The sequence below is a fragment of the Hirundo rustica genome, chromosome 3, assembly GCF_015227805.2.
Source record: "Hirundo rustica isolate bHirRus1 chromosome 3, bHirRus1.pri.v3, whole genome shotgun sequence".
NCBI lineage: Eukaryota > Metazoa > Chordata > Aves > Passeriformes > Hirundinidae > Hirundo > Hirundo rustica.
This window is the reverse complement of record NC_053452.1, coordinates 73,787,782-73,808,602: the sequence shown is the minus strand read 5'-3', so window position 1 is coordinate 73,808,602 and position 20,821 is coordinate 73,787,782. Positions and strand designations below refer to the sequence as shown.

The following is a 20,821-nucleotide window of genomic DNA, read 5'->3' as shown; positions in this document are numbered from 1 at the left end:
AAAACAGGAAATTATATATTTTGTTTTCTTGAAATTGCTCAAGGTAAAAATTTGAAGAGTCTCTAGAAATTCATTAATTACTGTACATAACTTCATACTGATAAAGAATCAGAGAAGTCAATGAAAACTCAAAGTTGGAAGGGATCTCTAGAGGTCCTTTACTCTTGTTAGAGGAGATCCGCTTTTCTAGTTGGAACCCTGGTATGAGATTAATTTATTCGGGGTGCATGGTACTAGATTAATTTATTCAGAGTTACATTAAGCTGCCTCAAATATTTCCAGTGAGCTGATTCTACAACTTCTCTGAGCTACATGTTCCAATACTTAGCTTTTTTCATAGTGAAGATGTTTTTCTTATATACTCAGAGAATATCCCATTAGCAGTGCTGGTTATTGCGTCTTACGCTGTCACCACGTATCCTAATGAAGACAGTACCTTCATCTTCTCTCTAACATTCTCTTTAGGTAATGGAAGAAGGCAATTATATTCTCTGTCAGCCTTGCATTCTAGGAAGAACGCCATTTTATATAAATCTTTGTAGGTTAAGATCTTCAATTTTTGGATCACTTTGGTGGGGGCATGGTATAATTTTAACATGTCTTTGAACTCAGACAATGAAACCTGGGCACAGCATTCTTGGTGTGGCTTGACAAGTGCCAAGTATTGTGGATTAATCACTTCTCTTGTTCTGGGCTTGGCTATAGTCTGCTGATATTGTCTGCAGTCTGCTTTCCTGCTACAGAGATAGGCTGCTGACTTATATTCTGCTAGCTGTCTTCTTGGGACCATAAGTCCTTTTCAGCCAAGATTCATTCCCACTAGCCAATTCCCTGCCGGTATGGATGCTTGGGATTACTTTTCCCCAGCACAGACTTTGAATTCATCTTTCTTAAATCTCATGCATTTCCTGTTGTACTAATTTCCAAACCTTTTCTGCACAATAGCTCTTTCTTTCAGTATTTCTACCTCTCATCTCTGCTTCGTGTCATCCACAAACTTGATGAGGCTGGTTTCAGTACCATTTTCCCAACTTCTTGTAGAGATACTGAGTAGTATCAGGTCTATGACTGACCCTGGAAGTAGTTAAAGCTTGACAAGATGCTAATCTGGCTTGAGACGTTAACTGCCACTTTCTTTGCCATTTCTCCACTTGTAGCTGCTCCATCTGTCCAGTCCTTATCCTTCCAGGTTGTCATCAAAGATATTTTGAGAGACCATGTTGGACATCTTGATAAGGTTCATACAGATTCATTTTTTGAAATCTCTTTTCATATGTCATTCTTTTTGTCAGTGCAAATGCATAAGTGATGAGCTTGGTTAAGTCATTCAGAAGTGACATTTTGTAGTTTGTCCATTTCCTATGGTCAGAATGAATGGGCATTGTTGCTTTGGCTTTAAAGTAATTAATGAATCAACTTTAGGAAAAGTGACTTGTGTCCAATAAGCACGCAATGCTCAGGAAAACAATAGTCACAAAGCTGTTATACTCAGTGTCATAAATAGAAAACACTGTACTAGGATTGGCAGTCTGTGGGGTTTTTTCCTCACATAATGGCTGTGATGATTTAATTCTCATGAGGTGGAGAGTGCTTTCATATAATATATCAGAACTGGATTGCTGACTTTTTCCCCCCCCCCCCCCCCCCCCCCCCCCCTAAAATTTAATCTTAATTACCTTCAACCTTTCCTTAGTTACTACAGACTTTTTTGTGTTTAAATATTGCATGGGTGAAAGCAAAGCTGAAACATTTTCTGTGGCACCAAAATGCTTTTAGAATCCAGGAAAGAAGTTGTAAGCTATCATTAAAATAAAAATCCCCATTAATGGACCTGTAATTTTTCCTTAGTAGAAATGTCAGAATTAGCCTGGCACATTTTACTGTGCATTTATCCACTCTTGACTTGCATCATGTGATCTGCTTCCATGTACTTTGATCCTTGTTTATTCTGTTATATTTTCAACATTCTGATATTTTTCTAGCATCGTGGTCCAGAGTCCCGCTGCTCAGATATTTATTTCCAAGCTATGCTCCAGGATGGAGCAGTAAGTAACACATTACTGACAATGACTCATTCTGTTTCCAGTCTCATATTTATACATATCATTAGACTATGACTAACTTAGAGCCTTTGCCATGGTTCCATTTGTGGTCCCTGACAAGCACAGTTATCTTCCAATAATGTTTAATTCATGAACACTGTGTAGGACACTGACAGTATCCTCTGAATGTCATTGTGAGAGCTATCATTTTATGCATCAAGTTCGATGTTGAGATGAGTTTCTAGATTTGCTTAATCTTTTCATTTCCAGCTTTCCTATTAGTTAGTTCCTTTTTTTCTTCCAGTGATATTCAAGGCATAGGCAGATTTCTTACTACTCTACATTGTCTTTAGAATTCCTGAGAGAACATAAGCATGTTAAATCATGTCACCACAAAGATCATTTCCAGTTTATTTCAAGTTAGGTTGAATTTCCTGACAGTGATCGCCAGATAGATGAAACAATATGGTGAACTAACCCAGATAAAATAATACATTTTATTGATGGAGTGTATAGGGTGATTAACCAGATTGATCTGCACACAGTGAAAGAAGGTGGAAACACGATGTAAACTGCAGCTTCTTATTCTAGCAATATAAATGATACAGTCATAACCACAGGAAGCATGTTGGAGTGTCATTATCTTCAACTCAATGTCAAATGGGCTTCTGATGCTTTTCATTGTTCTGACTTCTTGATTTTCATCAATGAGTTTGCTGAGTATTTTGGCTAACACAGGACAACTATTAGTGGTTATGTTTTCCTAAATCATATGAAGAAAGATTTTTTTTAATTTAAGATTGAAAAAAAAAAATCTCTTGAACATCCAAAAAACCCCAGACAAACACAGGGTTCAAAAGTAGAATGGCATTATTCCCTGGCATAATTTCAGCTTTTAGGGGTAGAAGAAATTCGTGCGAAAGCATTCGCTTTTTGTGCACTTTCTGTCACCTTTGTCAGCTTTACAGTGGTGAGCCATGTGCACTGGTACTCTAGGTTTTGTGTTCTTTTCTCTTCTCCATTAATTATGTGTAGACTGTTTAAATGCTTTCTTTTCATTTTAATTATTCCAGTAAATGAGCTGTCCTGTGCAAGAGCTGTTTCTGATTTTGTTGATGACCTTTTTTCTTTTCAATAGTATCAGTGGCTTCATCCTAGCTTATTAAATCAGTCATAATAATATAAACACTCTGTCCTTTAAAGAATATTGGGGTTTTGTTTTCACATATTCTAATGGTTAAGTAGAAAGCAACCATTCCCCTTGCTAATATTTTTTCAACCTGGAGTTTATTTTTTCTCAAAAAAATATAAAAATACACATGTATTACAGTTCCTTCTTTATTTTTTTTTGTTGTATCTCATTTGTTTTTTCCTTCCCCCCACACCCCTACCTTGTTTCAAAAATGTGCATCTAACCATTTACTAAAATTATTTTATCTGCCAAAGTTTAATATTGCTCAGATTACTTATAGTAGCTAAAAATTTACTAGAGTAAAGATTGTATGATAAAATAATTAAATAAGGGGTTTTGGTAAAAATTTTAAAAATATTGAAAAACATTTATTTCCGCCTGTCTGTGTAACACATTAATTTACATTCCTACAGAGCTGATATGCATTGCTTGAAGTATATTATATTACAGTGTAATATTAAATGCTTGCAATGCTTGCAAGAGTTATTTGATTACAAACAAACAAACAAACAAACAAACAAAACCCCAAAAAACCACCACCACTATGAAGAAAGACCCTATTTGGTCATCTCTATTCTATGTGTTCACAGAATATTCTGAAGAAAATGTTTTCCTCTTTCATTGTTACTAAAATCTTTTGCAATCAGGTCCAGATTATGTTCAGTAAAATAACAATGTGCATAATGCAGAGCCCTAAAAGTCTTCAGTTTTTTTAGGATTGTCATTAAATTTAGCTCAAATGCTTGATTTGCTGAGTCCTGAGACATAGTGAAAGAACTCTTGGATGGTATCTCAGCAGGAAGACAAAGTAAACTCTTTCTTCTAAATAAATGTTAGTTTCATTACACATACACTGTTAATTCTCTTTTGGGTCAGAATTTCTGGCTGTCAACCATATGGACATCAAAAATGTTTGTAGTGTCACTCTTTGTTAAGTATTTCTCCCAGAGCTGATGGCAGAAATATGTTTAAGGCTGGCATTAAAAGAGGAAAGACACCTTAAAAAGGTGTCTGATAATACTAGACTTGACATGGTATTTTTACATTTTATTTACTTGGCAAAATTTAACATTACAGAACATTTTCTGATACATCTTACATCTGAGTTTTTAGTGTTATTAAACAGATGGGACAAATGTGGTATAAAATGTTCAGTATTTCTAATAACTTCAGTTTATCCAGTCATTATGATCTCTTAAGCACTGTGCTTTACAAAAATGAGAGGAAACAATTACCTTCTTTTTAAACCAACTCAGGTGAAAAAAAGAAAGCAACTCCTCTGTAGATACATAGCATCAATTTCTTCTAAACTGCTGACTCCTTTGTCCCAAATTACTGATTCCCTTCCTACCACAACAGCTTTTGTATACTAGAAATATTAAATCAAAGAACACATATTAATTTTTAGACTTCTGGTAGTCCACTTCTGTACAGCAGAATAATAATAAGCTATCCTTATTATGACCAGCAAGGGATCTCTCAACTAAAATAATTCTCCAAGTATTTTTGTCATGTACAGTAGATAAAATGTTATCTGCCCTCTCCTTCACAACAGTTTTCTCCATACACTGCCATCTGTAAGTGCTTTGATTACTTCAGATTCCCACGCTATGCATTAGGTCTTCAGAACTGTTCAGCTAAGTGATTGAAATAAGAGCAAAATTTCACTTGTGCCAGAATCCACAGATTTTTCTACAAAACTCAACAACATAGTTGATTATCTTTGTTAAAGTGAAATACTTAATAGTTTTCCACTTAAGTGCTAGTAGGCCTTCCTCCTGCATAAAAACATATAAACAATAAAAACAGATCAACAACAGATATTTCATATTTGACAATCTGTCCAGTTATGTATTTTTACATGGAGAAGATGAGAAGTGCAGATGAAATAAAAGGCACAGACATTCTTAGAAAATTGTCTTGGTAAAACCTGATGTAGTAAAATCTGCGAGGGGAGCAATGTGCAAGTTGAGTTTGCTTTCACTCGTATAAGCATATTATTCTTATTCATATTACATTTAATATTTGTCTTTCAGAAATCCAAAATCTCCACTTATGACAAGATGTGGGCTTTCATGAGCAGCAGGAGGCAGTCAGTACTTGTCAAAAGTAATGAAGAAGGTATCCAACGGGTGCTTACCTCTGATTACGCATTTCTAATGGAGTCGACAACCATTGAGTTTGTCACACAGAGGAACTGTAACCTAACACAGATTGGAGGCCTGATAGACTCCAAAGGTTATGGCGTTGGAACTCCCATGGGTAGGTGATACGTCAACCACTTGTTCCCTGTTCATTAATCTTAGTTGCTGCAACAGCATAGGAAATATCCCATACTCTGTTCCTTTCTCTACATTGCTAGCGTTTACCTTTATTTTCTTTTTCCCAACCAGGCACGATATATATTTTGTCAAAGTTTATGGATTTTATTGTATTTTCCAAACAGAAAACAGTTCTTACTTTATAAATAGTTGGATATTTTCATAAGATAAATTTGTTTTACATGGTGACTTCTATATGTTCAACAACAACAACAAAGGACTTTTCACAGTAATTTATTTTATTTAAAAAAAAAAAAAAAGTTTTAAAGATGTTGATCTCTCTGTTTAGAGAATTAAGTCCTAGTAGTGCAAGGCTTACATTACCAAATGGGGCTGATTCTTTTAGAGTGAAAGGGCTAATCGCTGAGATTGCTAAAAGAGGAAGACAGATTCCATTCCAAGCCACAGACAAAACAAATATTGATTTAGCCTTCTGGAACATGGGTTTGCATATCAGTTTGGCAATTCCAATCCTTTATGTATTTTCCTGGTCAGCAGCTTTTTACAAAGTACAAAATTTTAGTTGCAAGATTAAAAGCAAACTACAGGTGTTAGCTCGGATGTAGCTTGGCTCCTAGAACCCACAGAATGGGATTCAACAAGAACTGATTACCCACTGAGTGCAGTGATTTTTTCAAGGACACAAGATGAAGGTATGGCTTTAGATTTCAGAATAGATGGGAATAAAAATGGTATGAAACAAATACTGTGAATACCACACAATGATTCTACTTAATAATGTAATGTTGTTCTGCTGACTTATTTCTGAGGAAAATATTTATTTAAACTTCATTTTGAGCAATAATTTATCATTTTGTGATTGATATGGATATGTTTTTATTTTTTTCTCAGGTAAGTCTTGTGTTTGGTACTGTTTTTATCCGTATTAATAACATATGTTAAATCATTGTACTGGGAAAGTTGTGTCCACTACTATAAATCAAGCACATGGAAAGGAATTTTAAGAAATAAATTTTACTGGAATATTTTGGTTAAAGAGGTACTTAGTTTAATCAAATAAAGATTTCCCTATATATTGGATGTATTTACTACTACTTCAATTACATCTTTGAAATTTTCATTATTTCAGTAATTTGCTAAATAATGGACACCTGCTGAAGAAATTATGATTCTGTTCATTCTGTCTTAAACAGTTAGTCATTAGGAATCTAGTTTTGATTAATATCAATTTTTCTACCCTATTCTATTATGGCTCTTGTATTGCTGAATATATTCTACAGACGTGCAAGTCACAGAATGGACTGAACTTCAGTCCTGCTGGTCTTTTTGGCATCTTATATTTTCTTATTTATAAACCTTTTTGTTATTTTGAGGATAAACCCTTCCATTTAGATTTAGTATGGAGAAAATAAAATCTTAGAGATAGTTTATAATCTTTGAATAATCTGCATCCAAATTTGTGAAGCATCTGAGGCATGCCCCAGAAATTTAAGTGAGAACTGAAATGCCAAACTGATAGGAACCAGAAAGAACAAAACATTCTATAAATTGTTCTGTTTATTTGTAAGTTTGAGAGGCATCATTAACACCAGAGAAAGCAGCTTAAGACAATGGTAAATCCAGGAATGGAATTCTGGAATTTAAGTTTAAGGGAAGTTGAATGTAAAGAGGCAAGGAAGTTGAGCAAACTGCTGGTCTTTGTTCCCTACTTTATATGGAGAGAGTAGGCACTGTTCCTTCACTAACTTTGCGTCATATCAGAGACATTATTCAGCTCTTATTCATCTGCAAGATTCCAAGTAACAACAAATTATCTGTGTCAAGCAAAATACTAGTGTTGTACAAGGGGATATGTGAGCTGACTGTTGTCTTGAATCAAGATGAAACAAATAGAGGACATACCTTCAGGAATCAGCGGTCACCAAAGGAGGTAGAATAAGAGTTGAAACAGTGTTAAACTTAACAAGAAAAGTTGAAGAAAGATCTGAGAAAAGATGACAGCTTCATAAGGGGAAATAAAACAGAATGTAAAATAGGATGCAAAGTAAAATTTTTCACAAAATAAATAAAGGCAGAACAAAACAGCACCAGAGGCTTTCCCAGAAAACTTAGAATAAGAGATTAATCCAATATTTCAGCAGTATCTATAAAATGCTGTTGAGAGACCTGACAATTATAATGGGTTTATATCCTGTGTATTAGGTGCAGTCTCAGAGGAAAGGGATTGTACAGCCCCTGCTAGAATGATGCATAGCTTGCACATACATTTGAAAGGAATCCTTATGAAGAATAATTTCTGTGGTGTCTGTCAGAATAGTTTTGTTAAATATTTTGCTTTATTGAAGCTAAAAGGTATTACAGAGCAGTGGATAATGCAAAATATTCTCATGCATTATAGCTAATCTCATTTCTAAGTAAAAATAATTCTGGAGACTTTAAAAGAACTTATGACATGGTTATATCTATAGAAATAGATTACATTGTTATTTAATGACTACGAAAGAAGTGTATAGACGTGCAGCTGAGTAATATCTTTTAGAGTTAATAATCCTATGAGTTACTTGTCAAGTGCTAGGAAAACTGCAGTGCAATAGCTTCATTTACAAAGTATATGTTACTGCTTTTGCCTATTTGAGAAGCAACTTGACTCCAAGAACAATACAAAACTACTTGCATTTATAGAATTATAGAATCACAGAATATGCTGTATTGGAAGGGTCCCATCAGGATAACTGAGTCCAACTCACAACCGTGAATAGGATACTCTAAAAATCACACCATGTGCCTGAGAGCATTGTACAAACACTTGAACTCAGGCTTGAAGCTGTGACCACCTCCTTGGGGAGCCTGTTCTGGTGCCCAGCCGCCCTCTGGGTAAAGAACCATTTCTTGATTTCAAACCTAAACGTCCCCTGACTCATCTTCATGCTGCTTCTAGTTTTGTGACTGGTTACTACAGTGAGGAGATCAGTACCTGCCCTGTCTCTTCCCCTCTTGAGGAAGTTGTAATTGTAATGGGGTCTCCCCTCAGTCTCCCCCAGGCTGAACAGACCAAGTGACCTCAGATGCTCCTCATAAAGCTTCTTCTCCAGACCCTTCACCATCATCTCACTAGGATGCTCTCTAATGGTTTAATGTCTTATATTGCAGCGCCAAAAACTGGCCCCAGAAGTCGAGGTAAGGCCGCCCCAGTGCAGAGCAGAGTGGGAGAGTCCTCCCCCTTGCCCAGCTGGTGATGCTGTGCCTGGCTTGGTCTGGATTGGTTCTCCTGGCTGCCAGGGCACTGCTAACACATGTTCAACTTGCCATGGACCAGGACTCCCACAGCAATGCTCTCCAGCCCCTTTTTTCCTAGTCTTTACCCATAACCAGGATTGCCCTGTTCAGAATCTATCACCCACTCTTTTTAAATTTCATATGGTGTAACAGGCATGGTGTTGGGAATATACAGATGTCATCTGCAAAATTTACTAAAAATCCAGTTCATCTCCTGGAATAGTGGCTTGAAATTGCAGAATTCTTTGCACATAAGGTTAAATTTTTAAGATACAGTTGTTACAGGCCTTATGTTGACTGCAGTAGAAAGAATATGGTTACTTTCGGAGAACAACCCCAAAGGAATGTTAGAAATGTATAAGTGTATAAACTTTTATAACATAAACTGTATAGATTTTTATACACTTTATGTTAATACCTTAATGCTTTGTGAAGCTATATTCAACTCTTTTTTTTCCTCTTTTTTTCTTTTTTCTTTTGCTTTCTTCTTTTTCCTTTCAATTTTATACTTTCCAGTTGGAAGGAACACAGTTTAAACCATCTTTTGGAAAAATCATACTTCATCTCTCTGGGATATTGTGTCAGATTCTTATTTCTTTTCTAAATTCCTGTCTCTCTTCAGCATGTTTGACAGCAGGCTACTTCCCATCTGGCTTGGGCAGATTTTCTATCAAATTGCCATTTGCTTCTGTGTTGAACCTGGAGCACATAGATGGCTGACAAGTGAATATTTGGAACCGGTTCCATATGAATAGATCTACTGAGCATGCACCTTTCAGATCATCTGCCTTTATGTGGCAGATGAGGAGTATCCTATTGGTATATGCCAGACAAACTCTGTATGTGTGGAGATATGTGCAAAGTGATGCCTTTGACATTTTGAAAATGACAAATGGTATGTGAAGCAGTCTTAAAAATTGCATATATTTCTTCTAGTTCTTAAGAAATACAAAATTGAAAGTAGCATATAGATATGGTGCATAGAAGAAATTAGAGCTAGTCATTTTGGAAACATTTCTCTGTTGCTGCACTGCAGAAAATTGCAGAATTAGATTAAGGGGGGGCTTTAGTGCTGTTGCAGTGATGTTCCTAAAACACCTGATAATGCTGAGGAAGAGGGAAAAAAAAAAAAAAAAACACCAAAAAAAAACCACCAAACACGAGAGAGAGAGAGAGAGAAAGGTAAAATATCCATTGCTTTATATTTTATCCCTGTGCAGGTAATACAATCAGGTTCTGCTATTAACATCAATATTGCCTTAGTTGCAAAATATAATGAGAAAAATCTTTAACTCTGTTACATGACTCTCTTCAATTTTACAAGGTTTTTGGACTAATTTTTCACTAGCTGTGATCAAGCAGATCAAACTATTACTCTTCTAGAGCATATCACTCTTTGTAACCCTGGCACTTCTATATTCATGGACTACCAGGATGCCCTGAAAAACACTGGAAAGGGTTTAATATTCAGATTTTGAAAGCTAATTGTTAACTCAAATATTAAAAAGAAAAAAAAAGAAAAAAAAAAAAAAAGTGCACTCCTCTGACTATTTAGAGAATCTTCACTGTGCATGGGCACAAAATACATCTCTCAGGATATGAATGATGTTAAAATACGTGTTTTGGGGTCAATGTTTCCATCATTTAATTGCCAAGATAAGTCTTACATAAATACCTATTATTCAAAGTTACAATAACTTGCCATAGTAACACAGATACAGGTATGAAAATTAATTCATATAAATACATTAAATAGATCTGCGTAGGATATATTTATAAATTCACAATAGAAAGTGATCAACTACTGTGATGCAAGCAAATGATACCTCACATGTCAAAAGGAAAAATATGAGTAAAATCAACAGCCTTCCAGCAGAGATTCATTGGCTGCAGGCCCCAGATATCAGCACACTCATTTAAGTTCAAAGCATGAAATGAAACTTCAAGGTTCTCATGTTCTATTGATTAAGAGTTGCCATTTAAAGTAAAGTTCTCTTTTCCGTAAATTCAAATGAAATATCAAATAAAAGTCTTTTTTTATAGACATTTTTACCTCTCACACAAAAAAACCCTGTATTTTTCACCGTACACTGTGAAGATTCTCAAAATTGTCCCCACTCACATATAAATTCCAAAAAATCTCTTCTGCCAGCTAACGTAAGATGCACATCACTTACATGTAAAATTTCTTTATTTCATTATTTCATTGCATAATGTAGCCAATCTTAACATTTTAAATTTTTATTTTTGTAAAATTAGATCCAAGAGTGGGGTTATATTCCTTTCTTTTGTAATTTTTCTGAAATTCAGTCAGCTTTGTTGCATGTAATTAAAATGTTGTTTGGACTATATGCATTTTGAAGATGGCAAAATTCATATAATTTCATCAGTCATAGACTCTAGAAAGAGTATTTCACACTCCACTCACTTGAATTAAAGATTCCACTGCAGAAAAAAAAGAATTTCAGACAATAATTTATGATCTGCTACTTGATATCTTCTCTAGGAATATTACTTCATTAATCATTTATATTTATCTAAGACATTAATAAATTAAATACAATAGAATTCTTCTTACCTCAGTGATAGGCTGCTGGATTCAAAGAGAATTTAAACAAATAAATAGTTTAATCAGTAAATGTATAGCAGTTAATTCTCATGTTGCATCCTGTAACTACGTACAGTTTCAGCTGATTTATATAACCTGTTTTCACTCTAGGGAGTGACCTATAAGAAGTATTCACAGAAAAAGTTTTTATGTTATAACCCTGATTATTTTTAGCTGAACTGGCCATATTCTAATGCAGGTATTTTACAAGATATTTCACTACCTGCCTTTTTTAAAGACATGGTTCCAAATATAGAAAATTTTAAACCAGGTACAATGAGGCATATAAATTACTCAAGACAGGTCTTTTAATAGATGCTTCCAATTTCAAATATTATAGCTTAATTTATTAAAAATACAAACAAATTATTCCGTTCCTAAAAATGCAGCAGCAAGTGAACAGAATAGTCTTAACTCTCCCCTTAGAGTTTAGTCAGCCTCCTTCCTTGCTGCATTTATCATTCCAGACAGATTCTGCAGCCTTATTTTTGGTAAATGTCTAAAAGTTAGTTCACTTTTGGAGCTTGCCTGCAAAATAAAAAGTAGATAAAATAAGAGTAAATGCCTTGTAAATATATGAATAGCACTTCATCATCCTATAGATGTGTAGGATGTATTGTCTGGCTTTTAAAAAGCCAGAGCTTTGCTATTTGCAACAGCACATCTGAATAGGATGTGTGGGAATGGCTCAAAGAGAGTTTTAGGCCGGACATTGGGAAGCATTTCTTTACCCAGAGGGTGGTCAAACACTGGAATGTACTCTCAGAGAGGTGTTTGATAGCCCAAGACTATCAATGTTTAAGAGACATTTGGACAAAGACCTTATCAATGTGCTTTTATTTGGTCAGCCATGGACTGGTCAGGCAGTTGGACAAAATGATTGTTATAGGTCCCTTTAAACTGAAATACTCTATTCTGTTCTGTTTTGTTCTATTCTAGTCCTTCCATGACATTTTTTATACATTTCATGTTTCTGTTGGTTTCTTTCCAGTTTGCTTTTCCTTTTTTCCCGGGTCTTTTTTTATTTTTTTTTTTGCCTTCTTTTTCTTTCTGTTTGCTTTTACACTTAGAGAAGATTACTTGATACATGAAAAGGAATCAGATTGAGTGTTATATTTTAATTACTGAGTGCCTTCAACTTACTCCAGTACTCCCAATGTGTTTTAGTGTAGGTAATCAGACCAACTACATTACTTCAATTCTTACAGCATTCAATTCTGACAAAGTGTTTTCTTCTTGGTAAGAAGATGAAGTTCTTTGTTGCTTTCCCAACTGCTTTTTGGGAAATCTAAAGACAGATTTGAGGGAAAATGCATTTTTCCCTAGAGAAATGTTTGACAAGGGACTTTTACATGCTTGATGCTTTTGTTCTATGGCACTTTTCTCTATTCCTTCACAGTTGCACAAATATTCCTGCATATTTTCAGCCTGTTCCTCTAGGAACTTACTCTTATGAGAAACAACTGAGATAAGAATTTAATGATCTGATTTTGTGAACCAGATAATTAATAAAGTCAGAAAAAAATAGACAAACTAACAAAAACCCCCAAAAAACAAAAACCAACCAACCAACCAAACACAACCCAACAAAAAACCAACCAACCAACCAAAAAACAACAACAAAAAACCAATCAAAGCCCCCCAGGCGTAACAGTTCTATCTCTAACATATGTGAATACAAAAGTAAGGCTGAAGTTTCAATGTCTTGTCAAACTGCCACAGGGCTGCTGCACTTTGCAAAAACTGACAGCTATTTGAGCTGGTTTAGTGAACTAAACCAGCAGAATAATATTAATCTTTTTTTTCATGAAATTATTTTGCTTCATATTTTTCTACATAGCTGCAAATGAGGCCAGAAGTATTTGTGATATGAAGAAAAGAGTTATAGTAGGCAAACAGGAATGTGGAAGAGAAAATGGGATTTCTGCACAGGCAGATGTTACACCAAGTCTGACGACAATCCTGAGAAACTTCCCTGCTTTCTAGTAGTTTCAAAAAGGTCTAATGTATCTCTCAGTAGGAGAAACAAAACTGTTGTAATTTAACAGATGTGAGTAGATGCACTACAGAGGGGAGCTGTCTACATGACTTTTGCATATGCTTGAAACTGTTATTTTCCCAATGTCTTCCATTCACTCTGCCTCAAAGTTTGCAGAACTTGAGCATCATCCCCTTCAGATTGTTTTTTCTTTTTTTTTTAATCTTCTCTTTATTTTCTCTTGGAGGTCCAGGCTAGGGTAGCAAGAGAGCCACAAGAACGTATAATACTGGCTAATACTAAAAATATATATAAAAAAAAGGGGGGCTCCCATGGACTTTTTCAAAAGTAACTTTTGTTCAGACTTTATAAACATTCCTTACTCTGAAGTTAAGCCCTTATTGTAGCTAAGGCTGCTTTCCATATCCTGACATAATTCTGTTTTCACACCTCCCCTAAACTTAAAAGGTGACATATTTTGAAGAGTCATTTTGAAAACTTTCCTTAAATCCCAGACAAGACTAGAAAACAATGCTAGTGAGCACAGTGACTGACACTGAGCATTACTGGCACATTTTTTTCAACTCATATATACATTTAGCAGTCAGTGATCAATGCAGAACACAAAAACGTAGACTTTTTTTTTCCAGGAGACACAGGCAGGGTTTTTTTTTCTTAAATATTTTTGTTGTTTCTCTTACACATTAAACAATTTTCTAAAATCATAATTATACATTGCCTTGTTTGAAGAAATAAAAGGAAAAAAAAAAAATCCTAGGCACCACAGAGACAGTGGGATATGCTTCTACTCTTCCTGTAACTTTGTTGTGTCTGACACTGGTGGGTAAACAGAAGGTCTAGTATTTTCACAATCTGCGATTAAATATATTTAAGTTAAACCAGCAAAGCCACAGATATGAATGATACAGAAACCTTTCAAAAAGCAGTTTCAAAGCTCAAAGAAATAACAGGTAAATTATATATAAATTTAGTCCCTGGAGTTGTTAATGATGCGCTTGGTTGATGTAACTGAAACAAAATTCTACATATATGAAAACAGTGAACACTTTGGAAGTTTAAGATTTTCATTGTTGCAAATGTATTCCCAGATTTCCCCTGTAAAATAAGAAACCCAATCAACATTGGCTGTGAATTTAATCATTTTTGTGATTTCAGAATCTGTAGCTATTTCTGGTTGATACTGTGTGGGACACAGGATATCTGAGCCACTTTTATTAGCTGTTGTAAAGTACTGCTCCTGGACAAAACGGACCATCTCACAATCCAGAACTCTACTTAAAAACTATGCATAATTTCTTAGGTATATATACATATATATATGTTATATACCCTTAGTTAATTAAAAAAACCCCCAAAACTACTTTGATTATGAATACTCAACATGCAAACTTCTTCACACTGCCTATAGTTTTCAAGATCTAAAGTAGTAGTAATAATAATAATAATAATAATAATAATAATAATAATAATTCTAGACAATAATTTACTTTTATTTTTAAGACACCCTAGTTCTTTTGAAGTTACTTATTATTTTCAGACCATATATATGACATAATATGAGAATTTTTTGCTGGTCCTTGGAGATGAGACATATAAACAAATCTGTCTCAGTAGAAATAAATAAGAAATCATGTACCAAGACAGAATGCTTTTTTCTTATGCTTGCCTGCACTTAGTCTGTAATCCTTCATACAATCTGAACTGTAATATTCATCACTTATACATGCATAAAAGTGCTGAGCTTCAGTTCTCCTATAACTAAAACAAATTAATACATTTGTCTTCATTAGTTGAACTTAATGCAAAAAAAAAAAAAAAAAAAAAAAAAAAAAAAAAAAGGTGCAAATTATTTATTTTTATGCAGGTCAAGACATGCATTGAAACTAATCTGAGAATTTCAACTGCCTGAGCAGTTAATCTATTATTTCTGAAGTGTAAGAATGTGTAGCTAACATATTTGATGAAAGAAGTGGTATTAATAGTTGCCTCAGGATTATGAGCATATTGAAGGAGGCATGGTGAGACTGAGCTTTATATCAACAAGAATTACCAAAACACTTAACATCCTGCAGCTGTTGTGGGCCGTTTCTACCTTAGAGAAGGGGCTTCTAGTAGGAATTTACTAAACAGATATAACCAAAGTAAAGACATTATTTAAACTTCAGGTTGATGTTATTGTGCCTAGGACCATAATGTATAGTATTCATATATGTTGCGTAAATGTTCTAGGAGTAGGTCATATGAGATACAACAGACGGAGCTGGGGTTGTTTAGCCTGGAGAAAATGAGGCTTAGGGGAGACCTTCAAGAAGGTCTGGCTTTTCTCCCATGCAACTAACAACAGGACAAGGGGAAGTGGCCTCAAACTGCTCCAAGAGAGGTTCAGATTGGACATGAGGAACAATTTTTCTGGAAGTGTTGACAAGTACTGGAGTGAAGTACCAGTGCCCAGGGAAGTTGTGGAATCACCATCCCTGAAAGTGTTCATGGAACAACTGGATGTTGCACTTTACGCTATGGTTTAGTTGACAAGGTGGTGTTTGGTCAAACATTGGATTTGATGGTCTTGGAGGTCTTTTCCAAAATTAATGATTCTGTGATTCCATGAGTCTACAGATTGGGTTGACAAAGACTCACCTAAAAATTTAAAATTTCTCTGGGCTGATACATTGTCCTTAATTAGAGAAAACCCTGGTGTACTACCTCCCAACACATGTTTTTTCCATGGTTTGCAGTTAGATGCACCCAAGGCCACTTCACACCTCAGTTCATACCCATGATGAAACAGGTAATAGCAAGATATTCATTGTTTAGAGAATTTCCCTTATAACTCGCCAAAGGATTGGGGTGTTCTGCAAAAGTGTGAATGGGTTTTCAGGTCTGGACAGTTTGGTTATGACCTTACACTTGTCTTTCAACATAATCTTATCTGCCTGACCAAAATCTTCACATATACCAGAAAAAACTTGTAGAATTTCTCTAGACTTCATTAATCATCTGTTTATTGCTGGGTAGTGTTAGACAAATATTTCTTCCAAAGGAGGCTATATTTGCAAGTCGTTCATATGTGTCACAGATTTGCAAGGTGAATTGAAAACAGAAAGCACTGTATAAATATGAAATACTTTTATCTGTGACAAAAATAATATTGATTTTCTCACTAGAGGTTTCAACAAAGATATCTTCCCATTCTGCAGCTGTGTAATTCAACAGGGGTAGAGAGATAATAGTGTATTACGATTATGATCTTTTCAAATTGTCTGTGATGTTAAAATGCATGAAGAGTCTATGAAAAATGTTACTAACACTCATTTGTTTAATCTGTCTAAGAGATGGGTTTTAGAGCAGTTTATAATGGTAGTTTGAGGAGTGGCTGAAAAAACTAACATTTGTCAACCCCCCCCCGCCAAACTAAAGCTAGAATGGTTAATAAAATAGTTTAATAATGACCTGAGTAAAAAAATCCATAAACATACTTTTTCTGTTCAGGTTATGTTGGTACTACAAAAAGAAAGTGTGTATTTAGTATTAAACCTGTTATTGTCATGCCTTATTTGAATTATTCATTATAGGCTACCATTATCCTGTTTTGTATTATTTTATAATGCACTCCCTGTGGAGGATAGATATATTTTAAGCTAGTTGCAAATTAATATTTTTAAGTATGTTCCTTTCCCTGTCCTAAAACAATAAGTAATTATGAACATGAGAATTACTCAATGGCTACTGTACTTCCAACTCCCCAGTATTAATCTAACTTTGATATCAATTATTTTGCACATTTATGTCTGGGAAATTAATATTTAATATATCTCAGCTACATCACCCATCTTGGTTACATTTCAGCTTTATATACCTATATGTACTTTAAAACAGTGTTTCTATTAAAAAATGACCAGAAATTAGCCTCAGCTGGGAATGGTTATGAGTGGGAAGAAGTGAAAATAATTTGAGAGCACAACACCTGAGAAAGAGGTTTGATTACATTTAGGATAAAGTACTGATTTTAAGTGCTTCCTGACTTACCAGCAACTTGTCTTTTCCAAGCCATACATGTAGCTCAAAGATGAATATATATATATATATACACACATATACACTCATATCTATGTAAAGGTACAGTGAACAGGTTTGGTTTGGATTTTGTTTTGAATGTTTGCAGTTTTAACTTAGATAGAAGGTAGTTTAGACTGCTAAACATCTATTTAGAGAGTAAACATCTACTGAGGATTTTCCATTGTAGTAACTGCAACTTAATAAATATTTTCTGTTTACCCTTTGTATAATATTAAAATATTTTAGTCCTAATGTAGCGGGAAGTGTCTGGGTTAAAAATAAAAATCTACAAACATTGATTTTTTTCTTTTTAATCAAAAATTTGATTTTTTTAAAATATATTTCTTGGAGTTTTAGAACACACAGATAGGAAGAATGATCCAAACTATATTGACCCTTCTTTCTGTCGCTTCCTTCCCATCCCACTTAGAGAAGGTGAAGGGGGTTAGGGATCTGAGGTGGTTGTAAATTTTAAAATAAAAACATTTCTGTGGAGATAAAGTGCTTCTCCTATAGCCAGTACCTAATACCTTCCTATGGCACGTAATAACCGTGACTGCCAGTATTTATTACTGAGTGCTGACTGTACTCTAGATTCCTGGAAGGTGTTTCAGGCTGTAGGAAATAGTCTTCCACGGTTCCTCATAATCTAAACATCTACTCCACAGTTATTTGTAAACCTTACGTGTTGCTTCTGTCATGCCTATGACTGCAGTATGCATGACACTTGTAAGAAACTGAACTCTACAGACGGTGTCACCAGTTATCTCCTAGGGAGGAATGTCTGTTCCAAATGACCAAGCTGAATTTTGTCTTGCAAAAGGAAATCTTGTCATAGTAACATATGAGCGGGGATAATGGAACAATACAACTCTCAAAATATGATATCAATAAGAATGCAAACAGTGTGGTGGCATAACATTTATATGTGCTTCTTGATAGGGCTAAGTGATTGGACAGGGAAAGACCACTGGGGGGAACAAACAGGGGTACATAGAATGAACCATAAATTAACAGCACATACAACAAAACCAAAACAAATCCCACACCACTACATTGTTAAGATAAAACTTAGATGATTCACCCATTCCCAGTAGTATCAATGGTGTTAATCAACATCCTTATGGAAATTTCAGGTATGCTTACCCTGGAGTGAGATTGTGACTGCAGTATATTGTATTTACACACAAACTATCTTTAGAATAGATAGATCAATCTGGCATAACCACATAAGGAATGGGTTCATGCTGAAAAACCAACTCACAACAAGTAAGCCAGAACTCTCCCATTCTGAGTTTAGTGCTTTTTCCTTTCAACTGGTAAAACTAGAACTTGAACTGTTTGCTTTGTTCATTGCATACTAGTCACATACAGCTTCAAAACTTAGATGTCTTTCCTGTTATATCTGGCTTTCTCCTTCCAATAAATATTTTACTACTCAAAGAAGTTCTAAATTATCTCAATTTTATACCTAGGTTCTGAATATGATGATACTCTACCTACCTTTGTCTTTTGCTTGGGCCAAGTACGCAAAATATGAAATAATGTGGCAAGATAAATAAAACTGTCTTGGGATTATTAATAAAGAAAGGAAAAAAACAAACAGAAATAAAATATGCTGTTTGTGGTCTCTGTGTATTCAGAATGTATTTTTCCTATCTAGCAAATCAAAAGTAACATGTAAGATTGTCCTGCGGGCATATTTAAAAATAGTAGGTAATTCATAGTCATTCCTTCTGGTAAAATGCACCTGGCATGAGGAAACAAAAAAATTTCCTGGTTCAAAATTTTCTTATTGAAGGAGTTAGCAGAATCCTGCTCTTCCTTTTGATTTACTAAAAGTCAAAATCAGTTCTACAGGTCCCAATATGCTCCTACTGCTTTCATATGATGGAATGACTAAAACAGTAAAATCTCCTGCCTGGTTACTTTTAGTCTAAGTTAAAATCTAGTAGGAAGCATTTTCAAGACCAGTTAGATCAGCAGAATTTCAAAATACTAATCTGTATGCAATGAAGCCTCAATATAAAAAGCTTATGTATTCATAATTTATGTTTAAACATATCATTATGTGCATAAATCTTTATATACTGAGACTTCAGGGTAGAAAACATACCTATGTATAGCTGCTGCAGTAACTCTGGGAGACTGTTACTTTTGTAGAGATGATTTAGAAAAATGTGTTTTATGCAAATTTTAATTTTTGTTTTAAACTTTCGTAAGTAGGTAACTGCAACCAGAAATTATTTCTTCTCCACTTGAGGTCGTTGAACTTGTGCAGGAAGGAAGAAAGGCTTAAAATTATTTTGGCAGAAATTCTCATTCCTGCAGACAGAAGCTAGAGTAGGATCAGCAAACAATTTATAGATTATATTTTGTAGACCTACTGGTCCCAGTTTGTCATGGGAATAAATAATCAGTAGATAGGCAAATAAAATGGGTGGAAACCAACAAATGAGAGGGGAGAAAAAGTCAGGTATTTTCATGCTGGTCTTTCCCTTTCTCTTCACTCAGTGGAAGATTATGTGCTCGGCTTTTTTCCCCTGATTTTGGAGGAGAGTTTTAAAAATCACTGTCTGATCACTCCCTGTCTTCCCCCATGCACAGGCTTGTAAGATTTTTTTTCCCCCCAACTGCTTTGTCTTTCTGTTGAAGGTTGAGAGGTGAAGTTTCTATTTCCTCATATTTCAGAATTTTATTCTCGGTTTCTTTTCTTTTTTTTTTTTTCTTTTTTTCCTTATGCTTTATTACTTCCCTCATTCATACTGTAGGTATTTTGCAAATTCATTCATGTATTTTGTCTGTGAGTCTTAGAGTTTCTATTTTCCTTTTATGGCTTTTTTGTTTTTGTTTTGAACCCTAAATTCTCTTTAATGATGATTTAAATCAAATTATATTAAACGGTTTAGATTTAAAAATTTGAAAATCAAGACATGGGCTTCTTGCAACACCTCAAGGCAGGGCTTAAGTAATCTTTCAGTAGTGTGATGAGAGTGATAGGGAAAATTACCTGTAAATGTCAGAAATCTTTTGCATTTCCTTGCTAAAATTTTTCATTTCTGCAGGGGAAACAGCTGTTACATCCAGACTGTAATCTGGGTACCCTGACCACATTCTTTATTTATCGTTTCCTACTTTTTATGCTACTTTTGTCATCACTGATCAAACTTTTAGCCACATCAAGTCCTTCTGCATGGATTTTCCATTGCTGGGAGTTGCAGTCCTGTTTGTAAGAGAAAAAAAAAGCTAGCAGAAACTCTAGTCTGAGGAAATAATATTGTTCATATGCTTCCTTTGTTCTCTTAATAGCTATTTGTGTCTGTGTAAACAGAATTAAAATTTCCTTTTTTCAAAGTATCAGATTAT

The 20,821-nt window shown here is 34.7% G+C and overlaps 1 protein-coding gene across 7 annotated transcripts in view; it reads left to right on the top strand.

The window, feature by feature from the left end:
- Positions 1–20,821, top strand: part of GRIK2 (glutamate ionotropic receptor kainate type subunit 2) — a 362,746-nt gene that overhangs the window by 323,777 nt on the left and 18,148 nt on the right. For all 7 annotated transcript variants that reach the window (XM_040059108.2, XM_040059107.1, XM_040059110.1 and 4 more), the window contains one exon: positions 5,271–5,496. In XM_040059108.2, the coding sequence (XP_039915042.1) occupies positions 5,271–5,496 (226 nt within the window). The remainder of the gene's footprint in view (positions 1–5,270; positions 5,497–20,821) is intronic.